The 22831-nt window shown below is 52.9% G+C and overlaps 1 protein-coding gene across 2 annotated transcripts; it reads right to left on the bottom strand.

Annotated features, from left to right (window-relative positions):
* Positions 1-3410: 3410 nt before the first annotated feature.
* On the bottom strand, positions 3411-22232 carry E2F2 (E2F transcription factor 2; the record flags this gene model as incomplete). Of its 2 annotated transcripts, XM_081086692.1 has the most annotated exons (8): positions 3411-3634; positions 5682-6814; positions 8984-9176; positions 11326-11440; positions 12891-13049; positions 13877-14096; positions 16188-16293; positions 21981-22232. In XM_081086692.1, 7 exons carry the CDS (start codon positions 22230-22232, stop codon positions 6561-6563), a joined length of 1299 nt encoding a protein of 432 aa, XP_080942818.1. The 2 variants fall into 2 exon arrangements, with proteins under 2 accessions (XP_080942818.1, XP_080942817.1); XM_081086691.1 differs by lacking the exon at positions 3411-3634 and having other exon boundaries at positions 6561-6791; positions 8955-9176; positions 11326-11438; positions 12889-13049.
* Between the last annotated feature and the right edge of the window lie 599 nt (positions 22233-22831).

Genomic DNA, 22831 nt, shown 5'->3' with positions numbered 1-22831 from the left:
AGGATCCTTAGCACTGCCGCAGAGGTGGGCCGTTGTGCTCGCCAGCCTTCAGCCTGGTTTGTGGCTGAGCAGTGCTCCCCTTGTGGGAGCACACTGACCACCAGGGGGCAGCTCCTTCATTGAGTGTCTGCCTCCTAGTGGTCAGTGCACATCATAGCGACTGGTTTTTCAATTTGCATATTACCCTTTTATTATATAGGATTATAAATTAAATCTTAACTTTATTTTTATTATTTATTGCTAGAGTATAGAAACACAACTGCCTTTTGTATGTTAAGCTTGTATTCTACAGCCTTACTGAGCTCATTTATTAGTTTTATATATTTTAATGGATTCCTTAGGATTTTCTATATATGAAATCATGTTATCTGCAAATAGAGCTAGTTTTCATTCCTTCTCACCTGGTGCCTTTTATTTCATTTTCTTGCTTAATCGCCCTGGGTAGAACCTCCAGCACAATGTTGAACAGAATGAAGGAAGTAGACATCTTTGTCTGGTTTCTGATCTGGCGGGGGATGGGATGTGGGAGGGGGAGTATCTGGGATCTCACAATTAAGTATGATGCTAGCTGTGGGTTTTTCATAGATGCTCTTTATCATGTTGAGGGTTGTTGTTGTTTTGTTTTATCACAAAGGAGTGTTGAATTTTGTTAAATATTTTTTCTGCATCTATTGAGACGACCATGTGGTTCATCCTTTATTCTATTGATATGGTTCTTTGCATTAACTAATTTTCAGATTTTAAACCAACTTTACATTCCTGGGATAAATGCCCTAGTGTCTAATTATTTTTATTTATGTGGCTGGATTTGATTTGCTAGTGTTTTTGTTTTGTTTTGTTTTTTGAAAAATTTTTGTATCTCTATGCAGAAGAGCCCTCATGCCCATTTATAGTTAATCTCACTGCTACCTCTAATCTCAGGCAACCACTAATTTATTGTTGTTGGTGTTTGTTTGTTTTTTTTTGTCTATATATAGATTTGCCTATTCTGGACGTCGTACAGATGGATGGATATTATCTTTGGGGACTGGCTTCTTTCACTTAGCATATTGCTTTTGAGCATCCATAGTGTATCCTTTCATGGCTGAACAGTGTTCCACTGCATGGATCCAGCATTTGTCTCTGTTCTCCAGTTGATGGATACTTAGCTCTTTCCAGTTCAGGGCTATTATGAATAATGCTGCTATGAACACTCATGTGCAAGTCCTGTCTTTGCATGGACATGTTCTCATTTCTCTTGAGTAGACACCTAGGAATGGAATTACTGGGTCCTGTGAGAGTTTTATGTTTATCTTTTTGAGGAACTGCCAAACTGTTTTTCCAAAATAGCTATACCATTTTACATTCCCACCAGCAAAGCGTGAGGGCTACCTGGGAACATATTTAAAACACCTGTAAAGTGGCAACGACACTGACTTCATTAAGTGAACATTAAATGAGATTATGCATCAAGGACTTAGCACAGTGCTGGGCCTCGCCACCCAAAAGGCTTAATAAATGGCATATTTTAATGTTCCCTTGTCTATGCTAATGTCCCCAATTAGACCTTTCTTGGCTTACCTGGAAGGGATTGTCTTCATGCCTTCCATGCAAACTGACTTCTTGGTGTCAAGTTCCAGACCCTTCTCATTAGTCAACCCCTACGGTCAAACAGGACCCCCAGACCTTGTCCCCCATCCCACTGCCCTTAGGATCTGTGCCAACCTCTTTGACTCAGGGGGCTTTTCTGGGCAAGAGCTCCACATTGGCAGAGTTGGGGCAGCGAGCAGTGCTCTGTGATACTCACCTCTGTCTCCTGGACCACAGGACAGAAGTTACTGATTGCCCTGCTTGGGAGGATTCTGATCCCCCATATGCCCAACCCCAGGCTACTCCGTTTATCCGTTAAGACATAGTTTGGACATCACCTCCTCCAGGAAGCCTTCCCTAGTGACCCCTCAACTCCTATAATGCTTATTACTGCAACTGCCACATTTGTAATTATATTTTTGTCTGTGTACTGTGAGCATCCTGAGGAGGAGGACTAACCTTATTCCCTTCTATCTCCGCGGTGCTTAGCATAAGCAACCTTCCATATACAAAGTATTTAAGTTTACATGTGAGTGTCAAGGAAAACTACAAAAGATTCTTCAATTGGGCCTTGAAGAATAACCAAGAGCCTGTTCAGCTGAAATGGAGAGAAGCACACGCCAAGCGGAGTGCCAGCAGGTGCAAAGGCCCGGAAGAGAGGAGGCAGGTTGTTTCCAGGTGCTAATGAAGACGCTCGGTGTGGCCCGCTGGTGGGAAGGAGTGGCAGTGAGGCTGGAAAGGTAGGGTCAGCCAGTGGTAAGGTTGTACATGGGCCCTCGTGCCAAGCAAAGGGGAAGGTTTCGTCCTCAGGGCAGAGAGGAGCCACCATTAAGTGGGGGAGCGGTGTAACTAGAACTGTGTTTTAGAAAGATCTCTCTGGGGTACCAGAGGGCGTGGTCCTCTAACTTCGGCTGCCTCAGAATCACCCGGAGGGCTTACTAAGTTTAAAATGAGGTTCTGGGTCCTGCCCCGAGTTTCTTCTTCAGAGGGTCTTGAATGGGGCCTGAGAATATGCATTTCTCATAAGTTCCCAGGTAACGCTGGTCTGAGGACCACGCTTTAAAAACCACTGCTAGCACTGGCCAGTTCAGCTCAATGAATAGAACAGCCTGTGGACTGAAGGGTCCCCGGATTCCAGTCAAGGGCACATGCGTGGGTTGTGGGCTCGATCCCCAGTGGGGGGCATGCAGGAGGCAGCCAGTCAGTGATTCTCTATCATCATTGATGTTTCTGTCTCTCCCTTCCTCTCTGAAATCAATGGAAATGTATTTTTTTTTAAGTTTAAAAAAATAATAATAATAAAGTAAAAACCACTGCTAGCCCTAGCGGGTTTGGCTCAGTGGATTGAGCATCGGCCTGCGGACTGAAGGATCCTGGGGTTGACTTTGGTCAAGGGCACAGACTTTGGCTGTAGGCTCAATCCCTGACCCCAACTGGGGTGTGTGCAGGAGGCACCCAATCAGTGTTTCTCTCTTTCTCCCCTTCCCTTCCACTCTGTCTAAAAAGCAATGGAACAAATGTCAATGTCCTCGGATGAGGATTAACAAAAAACAAAACAAAAACACTGCTAGGGAGGATGCGATAGGGGGTGGGTAGCAGAGAGGATATTAAGGACGCTATTGAAATGGCCCAGGCGAGAGGTGGTGGAGGCGGAGCCAGGCAGGCACTCGCTTTTTAGATCTGGGGGCTGCCACCTTTTCAGGGTCTTAACGGTGGGGTTTCAGGCATGGGAATAAGCCAGTGTGGGAACAGGAGGCTTGGTCAGAACAGTCCCCGCGCCCGACCTGGGGGGACCTGACCCACACGGGTAACGACCTTCAGAAAGCACAAGAGCCAAGGCGCCCGGAGTTGCTGTTTAATGCTCGATGATCACAATTCACAGAGGTTTACACGGTCCTCATCAAAGTGGGGCCCAGGGTGAAACCAGGCCGGAGGGAAGTGGCCCGTAGGGTCCCAGCACCGAGAACAGGCCCCTCGGGTGTGCTCACCCTCGAGATGCATGTGGCGCATACATGGCTTCTTCCCGCACCCAGGCTGGCTGGGCTTCTGGTGACTGAGGGCCCCGCTGGGAGAACAGGGTCCCAAAATGAGGCGGGGACCTCGGGACATAACGATGAGAACCAGAAAGCTACTTGCAAACAACCCCAAAAGGCTTTCACTTCAAATGCACTAAGCCACACGCTGCTCGGACGCGGGGACATCCAAACTCTCACTAAAAACTCTAAACCCTGTGCAGAACTGATGCTGAGAACACGTGGGGAGGAAATAAAGCCCAAACCATCCCAGGACCAGCGTTAGAGCTTCACCAGCCCCCCTTCCTCCCCGCAGCCGCAGGGGGCAGACGGCATTGCAGTGGGGAAGGGAAACCACTTTGGTCTAGCTCACACTTCCAACGAGAAGGGGCACAGGAGCATGTCCCTGTTTGAAGAAATCTCTTAGAGTCACTGACTCTACTCAACAATCTAATACGATGGGGTTCCCTGGAGCCCTGAGCCCTTGATGCCCTGGGGACACAGGTGACTTAGGGGCTGGGGAACTTCCTGGCAGAAATAACGTACCTTAGAAATAACCTGGTTTTTGCCCTAACCGGTTTGGCTCAGTGGATAGAGCGTCGGCCTGCAGACTCAAGGGTCCCAGGTTCGATTCCGGTCAAGGGCATGTACCTTGGTTGAGGGCACATCCCCAATGGGGAGTGTGCAGGAGGCAGCTGATCAATGTTTCTCTCTCATCGATGTTTCTAATTCTCTATCCCTCTCCCTTCCTCTCTGTAAAAAAATCAATAAAATATATTAAAAAAAAAAAAAAGAAAGAACCTGGTTTTTCTTCTGACCTTGTTTTAAAGTTTACCTGGCATCTCAAGGAAATACTCCTCAAAATGTGTCCTAAAAGCACTTGAGTGAACTTGGGAGGTTTCCAAGTGTCTTTAGTAAGAAAGAGGCTCAAGCTTGTATCCTACCCAGAGCCTGAGGCTTGGCCTTGGTGGGCCAGCCGCTGGGCCAGGCAGGGGACAACACAGGAGAGGGAGGGCAGCTGCTCAGAATACAGGCCATGCACCCAAGGGGCAGCCCCTCTGTCCAACCCTAAGGCTGGGCATCTGGAGAATGAGCCTCAGTTCTGGCCAGATTTCACCCTTCAAACTCATTCCCGGTGGGTCCTCCAGGCCTCTCCTTCCTTTTCTCTGGTTTAATTCCAGGAGAAAGCTCTAGATAGAGCCCAAGGCAGGGAAGTCCAACAACCCTGCCCTCAGAGATGGTGAGTGGCTGAACAGCAGCCCAATAAAGAACGCAGAACAGCAATGCCACCGCCAGCCCTACATGCCCCAAACCAGATCCCATGCAGCGCGCCCTTCTCCCGCAAGGGCCAAGGTGGCCCTGCCATGCTGAGCTTCAAAACAGGCTTCTGACGAGAGCCCTGCGGACCTGTGGAGGCAGGGAGGCCAAAAGCCTTTCTGTAAATCCTACAAAATTCTAGAACCGGGCACCTTTGACCTGCAAATGACAAGGCACAACTGTCCCCAGCTGGGCATCAGCTCACCTGGGACCCCAGCCCCAGAGAAGCCCACCTCCCAAACTCCAGATGCCCATCGGCCAGGCCAGGAGCCAACCCTGGAAGCCAAATTCATGTTTTAAACCAACTTAATGCTACAAACATAAAAAAAAAAAGTGCTACCTATCTGAGACCCTAAGTAAACCTAGCTCCCTGAGGGTGGGGGGTATAGGCCTCAGACCACTGCCCCTGCTGCCTCCCTCCAGAAGGCACAGCCTCGGTTCAGCCCAGGTGGGGTGGGGGGACAGGGTGAGGGATAAAGACCTCAGAACCCCAGGTCTGAAGAGGTAACACAAGCCCATCTCCCCATTAGCTGCTAAGTCTGGTTGCAACGAAGACCCCCCCCCCCCTTCTGCATTCCTGTGACAAAAGGAGCCAACATGCCATCCAGCCCTGGTCACCTCTGTCCCTGGGGGTCTGTGTGAGAGCTGGGGGGAAGGGGGGTCCTTAAAGAATCACCCCTTCAACAACAAACAAAGAACAAAAACCAAAATCCTTCCAGGGAAGGGAGAGGGACACCTGCAGCTAGAGGGGTGTGTGCTGGCGGTTCCCTGTCTTCATCTCACCCTTCTCCTCCACGTGCGGCCTCTGCCTCCCGGTCCTCCGTGTAACACAGTCCCAGCGAGAGGCCAAAACGGAGGAGGGGCCTGCAGCAGCCACCGCGCTGCCCCCACATCCTGTCCCTCAGGAGCACCCTGCTCTCCCTCGAGGATCACTTTGACATTCTCAGGCAGGGAAACAGGGATTCCACAGGGAGCGAGGCTCCTGAGCTGGCTATTCCGGTTTCCTCGGGAGCTCCAGTGCCACCCGTGCTGGGACGGCTCCCTGGAACCATCTAGAATTAGGAGCCGAAGTGCAGTGAGGTCCAGAAGCCTGGACAGGCGCTCAGGGGCCCCGCCCCCATGCGGCGGGGCGGCCGGGGAGCTGGCCTGCGTCCCTGGGAGCCCAGGGGCCCGGGCACAGCAGACGGTGCTGGCCTGTCGGAGGTCTTACTGGAACCAGAACGATGTCCCTGCTAAAACCCAGGGAAGACACACAAACAAAACTCAACCTGAAATAAATACAAAGGCAGTAAGTGCTCTGCGGTACACTGAGGGTCCGAATTACCCCTCAGAAGGCAGTGGCAGGGCCTTTCCCTGGACCTGGTCACCTCATCTGTGGCCCCTTCACATTAGAGGTCAGAGGTCAGAAGACTGAACGGGCCTTCCCAGGCCCAGCTTCCACTAGGAAGGACAGGGCCCCACCCCTGATACGATCCTCACCCGTACCCTCCACAACCCCCCCGGCAGCTTCGGCTGGCAGGACGCGGGGGCAGGAAGGAGAGGAGACCCCCGTGCCCTAAGGGTAGCATCTGTGTCCAAGGTCCCCGTGCAGGCAGAGGCCTGTCAGTCTGCCTGTGAGGAGGTAGAGACAGTGGCGGAGCGGCTGGGGGCAGGCAGGGTCACTCAGTTAATCAGCAGGTCCCCAAAGTCATAGGAGTCGAAGAGGTCGCTGATGCCCTCACCCCCATCCAGGCCCCATAGGTAGTCATCTTGGTCCAAGGGCGGAGAGAAGCTGATGAGAGGGGAGCTGTCGGTCAGGAACTGGTCCTCGGTCTGCTGCAGAAGGGGCTGCGGCAGCTCCAGCATGCTGTCCGTGGCCTCCAGAGGCACAAGGGACGGTGGGGGCAGCAGGACCTGCTGGGAAGTCAGCGATGGCGCTGGAGACAAATAGACAAGGGTTATGACTGGCCCTCGGGCCCAGAAGCCTCTGGTCAGACCTCAGAGCACAAGAACAGCCCTCTGGTTCTCCGGATGACTGTGTATGCTTCTCTTCTCTCCCACCCAGGGACACCCTCCCTTTCCCGGCACCAGCTCCAGCACCTGCCCTCCTTCTCCCGCACTATCCCCTCTCCTCGCACACACACTCCACAGGTGTGCACCGCCCAGAAAGTTCCTCCTGCTCCCTCAGCAGGGAGAACACTGTGAGGCCACAGGGCCAATGTGGAGAGGGACAGCCATGGCACTGGCTCCAGCCCAGAGCTGGCTTCTGGGCGGGCCCCACCACCCACTGCTCCTTTTGGGCCTCAGGCTGTTAATCTGTACAACTGAGCTGAAAACCTTGCCCTTGCTTATGTCGGAGAGTCCCCCACCTCTGCCCAAGGTCTCAGAGGACCACGGAAGTGAAAGTAGTTTTAACTTTGGACAGCTGTGCACTTGTTGACAGTGGAGTGAGAAGGCAGACGAGGCAGGAGGGAGCACAGGGTGGGGCACAGGTCTGGAGTTGGAGATAGGCACTGGGAGGTGCCCGGAGGGACAGATGGCTGGTGCGGGGAGAAGCCCTGGTCCCCGGGGCCAGGCCAGGACTCAGGAGAGATCACTAGAGTAGAGCTGGGAGTATGGGCTATGGCCCAAGTTCTACCACCAACGTGCTGTGTGACCTTAGGGAAGTCACTGGCCCTCTCTGGGCTTCAGTTTTACTTGTATGTAAAATGAAGGGTTGCGTTAGATCAGGGGTCAGCAAGCTTCTGTAAAGGGCTGGTAGTATGTTAGGCTTTGCAGGGCACTACGGTCTCTATCACAGTCACTTTCTTTCTCCCCTACAACTCTCTAACAACAGGAAAACCATTCTTAGCTCACAAACCATGTAAAAACAGGCTACATTTGACCTGCAGGCAATAGTTTGTCAATCCTTGAGTTAAATAAAGAAATGGAATCCAATCTATGTTCTGTAGATCGTCCCAAACACGCCTCTTCCATCAGACCGGTTCTAGCTCTGCATTTGTTTAAACACCAGGGTTCTACTGAAGGAAATTCTGCGGCTAAGAACACAGAAAGTGGAACACGGGCCTGCAAGGCCTCGAAGAATCCTGCCCATCTGAGCCGATGCCTGAACCCAGTAAAGGGAAAAACCCTTCTCGTGGCGGGGCCTTCACAGGTTCCCATTTCTACTCCTTCCGGACTCCCACCCTCCCTGGGAAGCCCGCAGGGGCCTCTCCTACCTCTTTCCTCCCTGGCAGCTGCCTCCTACGACTTCCTGCCAAGCGTAGCCAGCTGTTCGCTGTTCTGTCCACATCCCAGCCAGGGCTGAGCCAGGATCCCCTGCCCTGATTTGTTCTGTGCCGTGTGGAGACAGCGCTGGGCTAGGAATGTGGAGGCTAAGGTTCAAAGACACAGCTCTGCTGTCTCCCAGCTGGGAGGCCTGGGGCGAGTCACAACTCCTCTCGGCCTCAGCTTATTATCTCTAAACTGGGAATAATAAAACCTACCTCAAGAATTGCTGCGAGGATAATGTAAGAATGGGTGCATCTGGTACAGTCCTGGTTCAATAAACCTTAGTTATTCTCGCCCAAGAGCGTGTTGAGCCTTCCTCCTAAAACCTATAGTTTCCATTACTGTGGGCTCATTGAGTGCCGGGGCTTTGCTGCTAGCAGCTGTCACAGAAGCAGCAGTACTAGAGGCAGTGGCAGTAACAGTGATAATAACAGCCATCTTTTATTGCTAGGCACAGCTCTAAGTGCTTTAGATATATTAACTCGTTTAATTTTTACGACGACCTATGAAGTAGATACTATTAATTACTAAGCCCAACTTACAGATGAGGAGATTGAGGCAAAGAGAGGTCAAATAACTTGTTCAAAGTCACATAGTTGGTAAGTGGAGGAGCTGGGATTCAAATCCAAGCCCCTCTGCCCTGAAGCAGGCTCAGCCTGCCAATGAGACAGGGAAAGCACACGTGCTTTAGAGTGTAGAGTGCATGCACACACGTGCGGGAGGGCTACACCCCGGCCGCTGGGTGGCAGGTCGATACCCAACAAATGTTGGTGTGGAAGAGGAACCAAGGCCAGCTGCACTCCCCACCTTCTGTTCCTCTGGACAGAGGGCCCTACCTGGGGATGCCGTGGGTTCCAGGATCCCAGGGTTGGTGCTGCTGCAGGGCTGGGCAGAGTCAGGAGTGGGGCTGAGGGTGGGCGTGGAGGAGACAGGCTCTTTGGCAGGGCTGTCTGGTTCCTGCATCTCCTCCGGGCACAAGTAGACTTCGATGGGCCCCTGCGTGCTCTTCAGATATATCTGCAGGTTTTCCTGGAGGAGGAAGAGAAGCCAGGTCATGGCTCTGGGCAGCTGCACACTTACTCATGGGTCAGCATATATGGATGGACACATGTGAGCAAGCTCAACTCCCGAGCTGGGCCCTGAGGCCTGTGGTCAACATCTGCTGCTTCTGCCTGCCTGGCCCCCAGGCCTCTTCTCTAGGGAGAAAGCCTGGATTTTTTCTGGGAAAGCACTCTCCCTCCACTCGCGTCATGTAGGGAGCGGGAGGCAGCACCCTGCCCCAGCTCCAATGGGCGAGCCTGGGATGCAGGATGAGAAAGTGACAGTGACTGTGCAGGATGGCACGTGACTCAGCTCAGTCCACCCAGCATCAGGCCTGGGACCTGGAAATGGAAGCTCCCTTCGCACTGGGGTTGCTGAGCTGGTATCACGAACACGATCTCTGCCGCAAGGGGAGAGCCCACCTGGGAACTGAGTCAGCAGAGAGAATGGCACAGTGAGAGGAGCATGAGATGAACTTGGAGTCATAATGTGAGCCCCTGGGTCCAGCCTTGCCTGCAATCCACACTCCCCCTGGACCCGTCACTCACTTCCCCTCTCCCCTCGCACGGAAGCCAGTTGGACTTGTCTTTCTGTTCCCCGTAACCATGAGTCCTGATACTTGGCTTTCCCACCCTTGCCTCTTGCCCACCACACACCGGCAGCCTAAGCCACAGCTGACTACACACCCGCCATTCCTGCAGCACCCTCCTTCCCCTACTCCACCTGACAAACATCCTGCTCGATAACACTGAGATAAGTTTGACAGGTGATTAATAAACCTAGTGTGGTGATCATATTGTAAGGTATACCACTGTCGAGTCATTATATTGTACACCTGAAACTAACACAATATTGTGTACAACTACATGTAAGTAAATAAGTTTAAAAACAAAATCCTGTCAAAATCTTTTTTCTTGAAATATTAATTAATGTTTATTGCATGTAACATATTTAAAATAGTTTTTCTTGAAATATTAATGTTTAAAAAAAATCCTATTCATTCTTTAGGACCCAGTTTAACTGTCACCACCTATGGGTGCATCCTCCAACTCTCCTTTCTCCCGGCCCTCAAAGCACATCTTCCATCTATAAATCACAGCATCCCTGCTTGCTTGGGTCTTGTCCTCTCTAGGTTCTGAGCTCCGCTCAGGCGGTGGGCGGGGCCTTATTTATCTTAAAGTTCTTCCATTAAACAAATTACTTCTTGAGCCTTTATCAGGCTCTGAGTTGGACGTTTCTCACTCCTTATATAGCTCAGAAATAACCCACATGAGAGGAACGTACTTTTGTGGAGTTTATACTCTAATGGACGAAGCAGAACATAGTCATGTAAACACGAAGATATTGGTTATGAAGTCTGGGGGTGATCAGGGAAGGCTTCCTGGTGGAAGTGATGCTCCAGTTGAGACGTGTAGGATCAATAGCAGTAAGCCAGGCGGAGAGAGGGAAGAGCATCTCAGCTGGGGGAACAGCATGTGTGAGATCCTGCACTGGGGACGAGCTTAGCGTGGTGGGGAACTGCAGGCAGGTGGGTGGCTGAAGCAAAGACAGAAAAGAGGAGCAGCATGCGAGAGGAGGTTGGCAGAGCAGAGCAGAGAGGGCCTCCTGGGGACTGTCAGGAATTTTGGTCCTGCCCCTGGCTCAGTTGCTTGAGCATCATCGGTACACTGAGAGGTCACTGGTTCGATTTCGGTCAGGGCACATGGGGGCATGCAGGAGGCAGCAGATCATTGTTTCTCTCTCTCTCATTGATGTTTCTCTCTCCCTTCCTCTCTCTCTAAAATCAATTTAAAAAAATAATGATTTTGGTCTTTAATCCAGGACAGCATGGTTGGCATGAAAGGATTACTGTGAGTACTAACGCTGCTTGCTGTGTGTGGGCACATGTGCGTGTGTGCAGAACCACAGGGGCTGGTGGGATGCAGAGAGAAACCAGAAACAGAGGTTTTTCTCAGGCCAGAATCTGTTGCCCTTTCCAGCTTCTGTCATTTCTGCCCCAGTTCAGAGACCACCAATCCTGCCGTGGGTACCAGCACGGACTGGGGTAGCTTGGGGCTGAGCAGTGCCTGGGACAGAGACTGCAGAACTTCCCGGCACCCTCCTCACGCTGCTCACCACCAAATACTTCCCCTCTCACCTCATTCCTGTCGGGCACTTCCAGTCTTGTCTGCGGAGGGGCCTTGACAGCGATCACTGTCTGTTCCTTAAAGGTGCCGATAGCACGGATGTCCTGGTAAGTCACATAGGCCAGTGTAGGGGGCAGGAGAGTCAAGGAAGTCAAAATTCACACCCCAGCCCACCAGGCAGAGATCCGATCCACTTCTCCTAAGCCTCTGAACATTTTTCTCTCACTCCTTTTATAATCCCAGAAGTAACCCCAAACTGTAACCTGTTCTTTTAATATCATAAGTTACCTTGGATCCCGTTAGAAAGCAAATGAGGATATAAATCATTTTTTTTAAATGCTGCCTTTTATCAGGTTTTACATAACAGGCTTCATCTCTCAAACTAGAGAACACAGGAAGATATGTCTTTTTTTCCCTTTTATAATCCTGTCTTTATTGCACTTGCTGATTTTCAGTAAGGAAGATGTTCTTACTTATTTAAAATTTTCACAATGCCTAGCATCTGTCCAAAAATACAAAGCCATATCCAAAAACCAATTAGATGGTGAAACTATTTGGGGAGAATGTATGAAAGGCCTTAGCAAAGTCCATACTCTGTGACCTAGGGAAATAAGTTTTAAAAAAATAGGACAATGTTCTATATACAAAGGCATTCATCATTTTGTTGCTTCATAGGAGCAGAAATCTAGAATAGATCTAAATGTCGATTTTAGGCCTTATCAACAAACCAGAATGTAATCTGAGTAGGATATTCTCAAACAAACTATTTTAAATATGAGGTTAAACCACATGAGATTGCTGTTTTTGTAGATAAAAAATGGTTCGATATCAACAATTTCATGTGGATCTACCACATAGTTAGGAAGGATTTGTAACTCATATAAACTGTCTATGGTAGTATACTAAGGGGAGAAAAGCAGGATATAAAGTGTTATGCACAGCAGTCATACACTATCCTATATAATAAAAGGCTAATATGCAAATCGACCGAACATCGGAACGTCCAGTTGCTATGATGTGCACTGACCATTAGGGGCAGATGCTCAATGCAGGAGCTGCTCCCTGGTGGTCAGTGCTCCCACAGGGGGAGCGCCGCTTAGCCAGAAGCCGGGCTTATGGCTGGCAAGCGCTACGGCAGTGGCGGGAGCCTCTCCCGCCTCCATGGTAGCGCTAAGGATGTCTGACTGATGGCTTAGGCCCGCTCTCCATCCCCCAAGGGCTCCCGGACTGAGAAAGGGTGCAGGCCAGGCTGAGGGACAACCCCCCCCCCACCAGTGCATGAATTTCATGCACTGGGCCTCTAGTATTTAAATAATATACAATCTGTGTATGCTTAAAGAACAAATGTTATGGTGGCTGTTATTTCTTTCCTCCATTTTGCAGATTTAAAGAAATGTACTTGTCTTACTTGTACTATGAGAAAATAACTTCAACAGAGTCAAGAAGAAAAGCCACCCAGAAAGGAAAAAGCAGATATGCCAGACCCCAAGGGAGGTATTGTATCAGCTCTGGATAGATATGAGAGCTTGCAACAGGCCCAGTCCCCTGACAACCTTCTCCCAAACAAAGAGGATATTTCTTGTTGGCCTTGTCCTCGGTCAGGTGCTTGAAGTTCAGAGAGCAGCTCTGGATGAGCTGGTCCAAGGCCTGCTCCATACTCATCAGCTCCTTCAGCTCCTGTCCCAGCTGCTGCTGCTTCCCAGGCCGGGTGGGGTCTTCGAGTGCTCCCCTGCCTCTGGGAACAGAGCAGCCCCCCAGTGTCAGTCTTAGTGCACAACCAGGGACCCCAACCTGAGTACTGCTGCGCAGAGCTGCAGATGTGCAGATGGTGTAGATCCCCGGGATGGGGCCATTCTCATGGTCTACAAGGGTGCTCCTGGGTTGTGCAAACCAGCAGTGCTGTCTAGCTCCCAGGGAGCTGCTAGGAATTGAACCGTGACGTTTGAGGGTTGGGCTAGGGAAAAGTAACAAGTCAGGGCATTACCTCACTTGTGGAGGGCTTTCAACTCTGTCCACCCTTGCCCCAGCCTCCCCATATGGCAGGGAGCTAGAATGACCTCATTCCTGACCCCCCTGCCTGGGTTCTCTTAGGGTTCATGCCAGGGGCTGCAGGCCTGCTCTTCAAGACCTTGTAGCAGTGAGGAGAGGAGCCTGGAGTTCTCATATCTCTGAGCTGGAAGGAGTCTGGGTTATTAACTCTCAGGTCCCTGGGGACGTTCCTAAACTAGAAGAGGGAAATCTTGGGATCCCTGACTCAAGAGAATGCAGTCCTCCGAGGCCTTTACACATCCTAGAAAGCATTCTCCACCCTATGCCTGCCACGCACTCCTAATATTGCTCCAGCATATACACCTGTTCTTCCACTCTGCTCTTAGATACACTGGCTCCGCCCCCAACGTATAAGCCTATTGGATATTGCTCTTGGTCCACCCCTGCCGCTTGTGCCCATTGGATGCTGCTCTCAGCCCCACCCCTGACATTCACACCCACTGGATACTGCTCCTGGCTCAGCCCCCAGCACGTGCAGTCATTGGTGCCACCAGCCCCAGCCCAGGCACTCACACCCACTGGATGTTGTTCTTGGCCTTCTTGCGAATCAGCTGGATGCCCTCCAGCACGTTGGTGATGTCATAGATGCGCCGCTTCTGCACATCCAGCACCTCAGCAGCCCAGTTCAAGTCCAGGACCCCATCCTTGGACTCACTCAGGAGGTAAATGAACTTCTTGGTGAGCAGCCCCAGGGATGTGTCGTACCGAGTCTTCTCCCCGGGGGACTTGGGTGCTAAGGAGGAAAGGGGCCCCGTCATTGCTCAGGGAGGGCCTGCCTGGGGCGCCTCCTCCAGTGACCTGGACCCATTCAGTACCACCCTTCACATGAGCACCCACTTTCCACTGTGAGGCAGGGGGTCATTCACTACCATTGTCCAAACTGGAGCCTGATACCTCCAGAGGGAAAGGGATTTGCTCAAGGTCTCATAGTTAAGGGCAGTGTCAGGGCTAGAAACCAAGTGTCCTAACACCTGGTTCAGAGGACCTTTCCACCACAGCTTAGGCAGCTATATCACCACCACCACCACCATCACCACCAAATGCTTACTGTGTGTAGATCACTGTTCAAAGCAATTTCCACAGACAACAAATTTAATCCTTACAACACCCTATAAATTTGGTGTATAACCATCCCCATTTTACAGATGAGAATACTGAGACACAGACAGGTTAAGTTACTTGCTCAGCTCACTCGGCTAGAAAGTGGCAAAGCTGGGATATAAATCCAGGCAGCCTGGCTCCAAGTCTTCCTTCTTAACCATTACTCTATCCTGCCAGTTATGTCAGGAATTTGGAATTAGGGTAGGGAGGGAATGACCAGCTCGGACTTGAGAACATTCTTAGAGGCGTGCCTTTTCTTTCTATGTGCAGCCCAGTGGTTATCTGAGAGGAATCAGTCCTACAATATCGAATGGGGCAGGTTCATGAAAAGGTCCCTTTCTTAATGAAGCTGATGTCACAAGACACCACATCTCAGCTGCAACATCTTAAACCACAAGAGAACTTTTGCAATGAAGTGACTTGCAAGTCATATAGCAAGTGGATGTCCAAACTAGTTCAGGAAACGGAGTTTTAGAGAGTCTCAGATTCCTCTAGAACAGTGGTTCTCACCCTTCCTAATGCCGCAACCCTTTCATACAGTTCCTCATGTTGTGGTGACCCCCAACCATAAAATTATTATCGTTGCTACTTCATCACTGTAATTTTGCTACTGTTATGAATCGTCATGTAAATATCTGATATGCAGGGTGTATTTTCATTGTTACAGATTGAACATAATTAAAGCATAGTGATTAATCACAAAAACAATATGTAATCATATATGTGTTTTCCGATGGTCTTAGGCGACCCCTGTGAAAGGGTCGTTCGACCCCCAAAGGGGTCGCGACCCACAGGTTGAGAACCGCTGCTCTAGAAGGAGACTTTAGAATCCCTTAACACACAGATGACAAGTGTTTGGCACACAGGCTGCTTTTTCCACCGGTGCACGTAGGATCCTTTGAGAAAGAGCTCTGGGCACGTCTACCAATCAATTGGGAAGGACACCTTCTTACTATTCCTGCTCTAGCTGTACCTTCTTTTACAGGTGAGCCAACCGTAAGGTTTCACAGAAGGAGTGGCCGGTCAGGTCAGGGCACAGCCCTGCCAGGACCCCCAAATTCCTCACCCTCATGCTTCCCACCCAGTCACATGCCTTCTTCATTGGGTTTCTGTCCCCCAAATTAGTGTTCTCTCTACCACAGGTGCGGAAACTCCCACTCTCACCAGAGCACTCACTGCAAATATCGAGGCGGGAAACCTCTCCTCTGGCTCTCAGCCTGAGGTGGCCCCGGTTGGGTGAATCCGAGCTTCACTCCCCTTTGCACCACTTAGTTAGCTCTCTGTCTGCAGGTGGGAGGAACACGCTGCTCCTCCCTGAGCTGGATTCTCTCTTTTAGAAAAGGTCAGATTGAATTAAATACAAACAGAAATGGTAAGTTCCCAAACAAATCGCTGGTCGTCATGTTTGGAACCCAAGAGCAGTGTATAGTGTGAGAGAAGCAGGACAAGACGAGGGGGTCGTCCGGACTCCACTTACCAGCAGTGTGACCTTGGGCAAGACACTCTAGCTCTGGGTCTCAAGTTGTTTGGTCAGTAAAAGAGGGGTGATCCTACCTCCCTGGCAGGACCCAGTGCGAGAACACACGGGGAACCGTTGTACACACCAGGAAGTGTGCTACAAATATGACTCCTGATGATTTGGGCAGGGCTGCTGCCCTCTGCCCCTGCCCACCCCACCCCTGCCTCCTGAGTCTGCCCCCAGATGCCCCACCAGCAAACTTACTTTTAGGGCTGGGGAGGCCATCCACTCTAATGAGCTTCCCCTTGGGAGTCTGGAATTCCAGGACCGCAGGCCTCCCGATGCCCTCCAGGTCCAGCTTCCTTTTGGCCTTGGAGAGAGATGGGAGGGAGAGGCAGAGTTTGAGAATCATTCCTCCTCAGTCTCTTCCCAACCTGGGGCCAAAGCACTGAGGCCACCAGCAGCCACTTCCTGCCTCAGTTTACCACCAATCCTGCTGAAACATCACTGTACTTGGTAAGGAAATATCAATGACCTTAAAAGTGACCTTTCAAGGGAAGGACATCCTATTTTCTGAGAGGCACACAACACTCCCATCCTCCGAGGCCCAAGGCTCTTGAGACCCTACCAAAGCCAAGAGCTCAGAGTTCCTTAATAACAGGCCACAAGGTCACTTCCACATCTGCCCCTTCCCCCACGCACAGAGGATGATGCAGGAAGGAGTGGGTGGGGCCTAAACCACATCAGACTGGGGAGAGCACTCCCTCCCCCCCTCTGCAGAAGCAGCTGGTGCAGCCACAGTGGGTGCCCATCACAGCCCCACAGCTGGCCCTTATCAGGGTGGGGCTGGGCATCCACCCAGGCCCAGGGGACTTCCTGGATCAGTGCCACACCTCAGGGAGGTGCCCGCATTGGGAAGCAGTGCAAACATCCCCCACCCCATGTTTGGGTTCCAGCTCAAGGGCCCAGGGCCTCCTGAATAGACTCCATTTGCCATTCTTTCTTTGTGGAGAGGGGCAGACAATGAATCCTTCCCCTGTGTCTTAAGGACAAGCAGCTGAGGTCCCCTGCTCCCCCTCCCTGTTCCTGCCAAGCTTGGGAAACACCTGCTGGGGAAATCAAACCACAGACCCATCTGCTCCTCTACACCCCATTGCCACCCGGCCCCATTAGGCCCAGAAGCTGAACTGGCCCGGAAGGGGCCTCTCTCCCGGTTCGGGTTGGGCAGGGGCAGGGCTAGGGCACTGGGGCACTGGGACACGGGGGTCGGAGACCTGGGCTTGCACCTCCCGGCTTCTTCTCAGGGAGCCGTGTGACGTGGAGAAATGCTCCACACCCAGGACCTGTTTCCTCATCGTGAAATGGGGCAGAAAGAGCGCTCAGCCTGTGGCTCAGCACACAGTGGATGTTGGGAGATGCAGTGCCTTCTCCAAAACCCAATCTCAGCCTCTCCACACACACTTCTGGAGGTCGCTGCGCCCGTTTTCTCCCTCTCCCCGCCCCCAGTCACCCTTACCCTGGTTGGAGCAGAGAGGCCTATTTTAACCTTTGGTGGTGGGGTCATGCTCGGCAGGGTGGAGACTTCTAACCGCTGCTGAGCACAGCTGGGCTGACAGGTGTGGGAGGTGATGACAGTTCTAGCTCTAAGCTCCCCTCAGGGGTGCCCCCCCTCCCCCGCCCCCACCTGCTCCAGGAAGTCTTCTTGGATTGGTGTGAGGAGCATTGCTCCGCGGTTTCTCTCCTCCACACCTACCTAGACCTGGACATAATCCAAATGCCTCCCTGCTCACTCCTCTTTAAGTCCCTCTGTAATATTCCTTTTCTAACCTCCCAGCTAGTGACATCCTAGGTTCTAGGGAAGGTGACCTTCTGTGGCCCCATCTTGCCTCTAGTGCCCCCGCATTCCTCACTTCACTCAATCTTCCCAACACCACTAATCCTCATCTTATGGCTGAAGTAACTGAGGCTTGGTGAGCTCCAAGGCCTTTTTATCAATCCAGATAAAAGTTATTGATCCCAGAATCCTTCATCCATTCCTCCAAAGGAATGCCAAGGGCAGGGAGAAGGGAAGCCAGGCTGAGTTCTCCCTGAGGCAGAGGTAGGGCAAGCCAGAATCTCCCCCCCACCCCCACCCCCACCCCCACCCCCTACCGGACAGGGGCCAGCCCTGCTGAGTCCCAGAACATACCAGGAAGAACCCCACTACCTGCAGATGGGAAGGAGGGAGGACCTTGAACAGAGTACCTTGCCGGCCTATCACGTGCTTATCAGTCCTGCAACATCAGTATTGGCAATCTCTCTTGGAAGAGAAGTGGAGACTCAGAGAGGTTCGCCATGTGCCCACGGTCACACAGCCAAAGGGCAGAGCCAGAGCTTGAACCCAGGCCTGTCTGATTCCAAAGCCATGCACCAGGCTGCCTCCGCTCCATCCCACACACATTCCCTCAGAATCTGCTGGAATTTGGGCCAAGGCCTGCCTATACCCTTTTACCCCCCATCACTTTTACACACACAAGTCCTCTCCCTTCTCTCACCCTTATCCTGCACTCTCAGAGTCCCTAAGCAGCAAAGTGCCCCTCACCCGAGGACATGTCACCTTTATGCATTGTCCAGGGCAAGGTCAGCTCATGGGTGGGCCTGAGCCTGCAGAACACACGTGGCAGAGGACAAGCCCAGAAGGATGAGGGCCAAGGAGAGGCTGAGCACAAACAAGCCTTGGAGTCAGATGCACCTGGGTCCCCATCTAGCCCTCCCACCCCACTGCTTAGCTGGCCAAGTCAGTTGACTTCTTGAGTCCCACCTGTGAAATGGAGCTAAGCTACTCTACCTCTGCTCAGGATTCCGTGAGACAGCGCAGCAAAGCGCTTTGCTCACGCAGGGGAGGCGCTATCACCACAGCGCCAGGAGCAGCAGAAGGGGGAAAGTTCAGAGGTGAGCTGAAAAGACAGGGGCGTGCCAAGAACAAAAGTCTGGAACCATGCCCAGTGGCCAGCTTGGCTCTAGCCTGGACCCTCGTGGGCAGCCCTTTGAGCTGTTTCTTAAAGGCCTGGTTAAGGTTAGAGGCCACCCAGCCAATCCCAAGGCAGAGGACCAGGCTCCTTTCTCAGGCCAGAGCCCGCTAGACACAAGCAGCAAGGCGAGGAGGAGCGGAGGAGAAGCGACCTGCCCAAGGTCACACAGGGAGTAGAGCCAGGCCTCTCCTCAGCCCCAGGCCCGAAGTTAGACGCTGCGGGTAGGAGCAAGTGTGAGGCCTTGCTTGAGAGCCTCACTTCCAGATCCCAGCTTGGGACTCGCTGCCTCGCCTCTCTGAGCCGACATTTATTTCCTCCTCCGACCCGTCTTGTAGGGTTGTTGGTTAAAATGTTCCTTTTCTTTCATGGTTCTCAGAGGAAATTGGGAAAATATCGAGAAATTAAAGGGAAAGGAGAACAGTGCGGAACCCCACCCTCTTCACAGGTTCCCTCGGGGATGAAAGGCGATGATGCAGTGTGCTTGGCTGGAGTAGGGACGCCACCGACAAAAGCACTAGACAGTGAGCGCAGAGTCCTGGGCTCTGGCCTTCATTCTGCCATTGAACGTGGTTGCCATCTCAGGGCAGTGCCTGAGGTTCCCTTTAAACAGCAGCTCACTGACAAATCCTGCTCACCCTGCACTTTGCAGCCTGGCCACAAAGCAAGCGGCCACACCCAGGGTTGGGTTTGGAGCTGCTCCAGGTCACACCCTGGTAAAATGAGTAAGCAGGGGGCCAAGGCCTGCCCACAGGGCTGTGGGCACTAGGCATCTGAGGACTGACAGGAGAGGGGGTGCTGGGCCTGGTAAGCCTTTAGGGTGGTCTGATGCAAGGAGACTCTCCCACCTCTTGGCTTGTCACTTGGACAGGTGACTTCGCGTCTCCGCTCAGATTCCTCATCCCAGGCATCTTGACCAAGATAACGAATGTGAAGAGTGGCGAGCTGTGCCTGGCACACAACAGGCTGTCAGTGAAAGAGAGCCATTCTGGCTGTGATTACTGAGCCCCTCTGGGAGGGAGGTACAAACAGATGCACCCAGGCTCCTTTGGGAGGGAAGCAGTTCAAAACCGCAGCTGTTACTGAAACTCCGCCTGGGTGCCTGTACGCAGCTGGCCAGAGGAGACTGGGCCAGCCACTAAGCCCCTTCCCGGGAAAAGCAGTCTTCCGAGAAGGCTAAGGATCACCTGCCCGTGGGTCACACACATCCCTGTATGGCCCTGGACAGGAGCCTCAATTTCCCCCTGTGACAGGGAGCTACTAATGCCATCTACTTCACAGGGTTCAAATCTGGGTTAGGCTGTAAAATGCTGAACACAAGATAGACACCCAGCCCTAGTTATCCTTGGCTGCTTGGCCTGTAAAATGAAAATAGCTCCCCTTCCTCCTCGTTGGACAGGGCAGGCAGGAAGGGACTCTGGGAAGATGAAGGCCTTGAAAACGGGCAAAGCATGATTCCAGTAGCAGAGAATGGGGCCCTGCCTGCATCCAGCAATGGCGAGGGTTCTGTGCCTGTTGACGGGCACAGGTCTGACCAGATGCCCCTAGGGCAGTGGTTCTCAACCTTCTGGTCCTTTAACTACAGTTCCTCATGTTGTGACCCAAACATAAAATTATTTTCGTTGCTACCTCATAGCTGTAATGTTGCTGCTGTTATGAATCGTAATGTAAATATCTGATATGCAGATGGTCTTAGGCAGGGGTCCTCAAACTTTTTAAACAGGGGGCCAGTTCACTGTCCCTCAGACCATTGGAGGGCAGGACTATAGTTAAAAAAAAACTATGAACAAATTCCTATGCACACTGCACATATCTTATTTTAATATAAGATATCAAAACACAAAACGGGAACAAATACAATATTTGTATTTGCATGTGGCCCACGGGCCGTAGTTTGAGGACCCCTGGTCTTAGGCGACCCCTGTGAAAGGGTCGTTCGACCGCCAAAGGGGTCGCGACCCACAGGTTGAGAACTGCTGCTCTAGGGCATGACCTGACCCCTGTACCTGACCGTATTTACCACTCGCAACTAAGCCAACCCACAACACCCCCTCCCTGGGGCCTGCTTCCAAAACCCAGGACCTGGAGCTGGAAGTGGCCTGAGATGAGTTAGCACACACACATTTTCCAGAAAATGAAACTGAAGCCTGGGCTGGGGCTAGGACTTGTCCAAGGACACACAGTGAATTAGTGGCAGTTAAAACCAGAAACCAGGCTCCCCAAGCCCCCCCACCCCGCTCGCATTCCCCTGGGGCTTTTCCCACTCCACCCTCACCGGATGGTTGTTTAGATTCTCATGGACTCCATCCAGGAATTCCACTCCCACAAAACACATCCTGTGCCTCATGCCACCTCACTTTGGGCCCTCCCTGGCAGCAGGCTTGGGGGCTTGAGGAGGCAACAGTCAATCCGAACAGGGAGCTGCCCCCAACTTGCACCTGCTACTGGCTGTCTGGGAGGGAAAACTGGGCCTGGGGGAGCACCCAGGGTAGATAATTGGGAAGGAGTTGGCTGGATGGGAAATTTGGATTCTCTCCAAGCCATACTGGACCTGAGAGACCCCCCCCGCTGCCCCCCCCCCCCGCCCCGCCACCCATCAACCCCCCCGACACACACACACACACACACACACACACACTTTAAAGTCCCTACAGCATCCGCAGGCCTAGCTCTGTGCCAGCACAGCAGGTGCCCAGTACTGGTTTCTGGGCCCAACAATGAATGAAGAAGAATGAATGAATGACGCACAGCTGGCTCCCTGGACTTCCCCAAGGTCACAGGGTGCACTCGGGATAGTGGGTTGGGTCTCCACACTCCCAGTCCTGCTCATTCCACTCCATTCCGGTGGATGAGGTTATTTCATCCCCACGCCTGAAAATGAAGGGCTCTTCTCCCGTGGGGGTCCTGGATGGTTCTGGAATCTGAGAGCTCCCCTTCTCCCTCCCCAGACTCAACCAGCTCCACTCACACTGGGTCCCAGGCGCCCCTCCCTCCTCTCCCACACCCGGAAAGCACAGCGGGAAGAGGTGCACGGGGTCCCCAGAATTACCGGCAGCCGGCCAGCCGGCACGCATCGCACAGCTTGGCCCTCAGGTCCGTGGGGGGTGGCGTCCAGGCAGGTGCCGGGCACCGTAGCGGGGGGCACAGTCTGCGGGTACAGCGAGGTGTAGTAGGTGGTGGTGACCGGGCAGAGCTGGGGGCTGCCGAGGCCAGGCGGCCACAGTTCGGTGGGGCTCAAGGCGGGCAGCCCCTTCAGAGGCAGCGCAGCGGCCGGGGCCGGGGCGCGGGGCCCTCGCAGCATGGCCAGCGCGGAGCCCCCTCCCCAGGCGCGCCCGCGGGCACCGGCGCGCTCGGGAGCCTGCGGCGGCGGCTCACCCGGCCCGGGGCATGGAGCGGAGGCCCGGGGAGGCCGCCAATGGACGCCTGCGGGGCAAGGCCGGACCCTCCCCTCCTGGCCCGCGGCCCGGCGCTGGGAGATCCCGGCTCGGAGATCGCCCCGCGGTGGAGATAGCGGCGGCCGCAGCGCCAGGGGCTGCCCCGCCCCGAGGGCGGCCGCGACCCGGCACGGCCCCGCGCCCCGGAGGGCCTCGGCGCCCGGGGTCCGGCTGGCTCCGGGGAGGGGTCTCCGGCGCGCCCGCGGGCTCCACGGAGAGGCGATGCACTCGGACGGGAGGGGACCGATGGCACCGACTCGCTCTCGCCTCGCTGTGCAGCACCCGCGTCTTTCTCCGCCACTTTTTTTTTCTTCTTTTTTTTTAGCGCCAAACTGCGTGCCGCGAAATTCGGATCTCCCGCGGAAAATGCCGCGCTTCCGTTGGTCGCTGCAACAAAAATAGGCTCCACCCTCCGGAAAGGACCGGTCCCCGGTCGGCGATTGCAGCAGGAGTTTTGCTGCTTAAA

The sequence above is a fragment of the Myotis nattereri genome (genome assembly GCF_964212035.1).
Source record: "Myotis nattereri genome assembly, chromosome: 3".
In the NCBI taxonomy this organism is placed as follows: Eukaryota; Metazoa; Chordata; class Mammalia; order Chiroptera; family Vespertilionidae; genus Myotis; species Myotis nattereri.
This window is presented reverse-complemented; position numbering and strand designations above follow the sequence as displayed.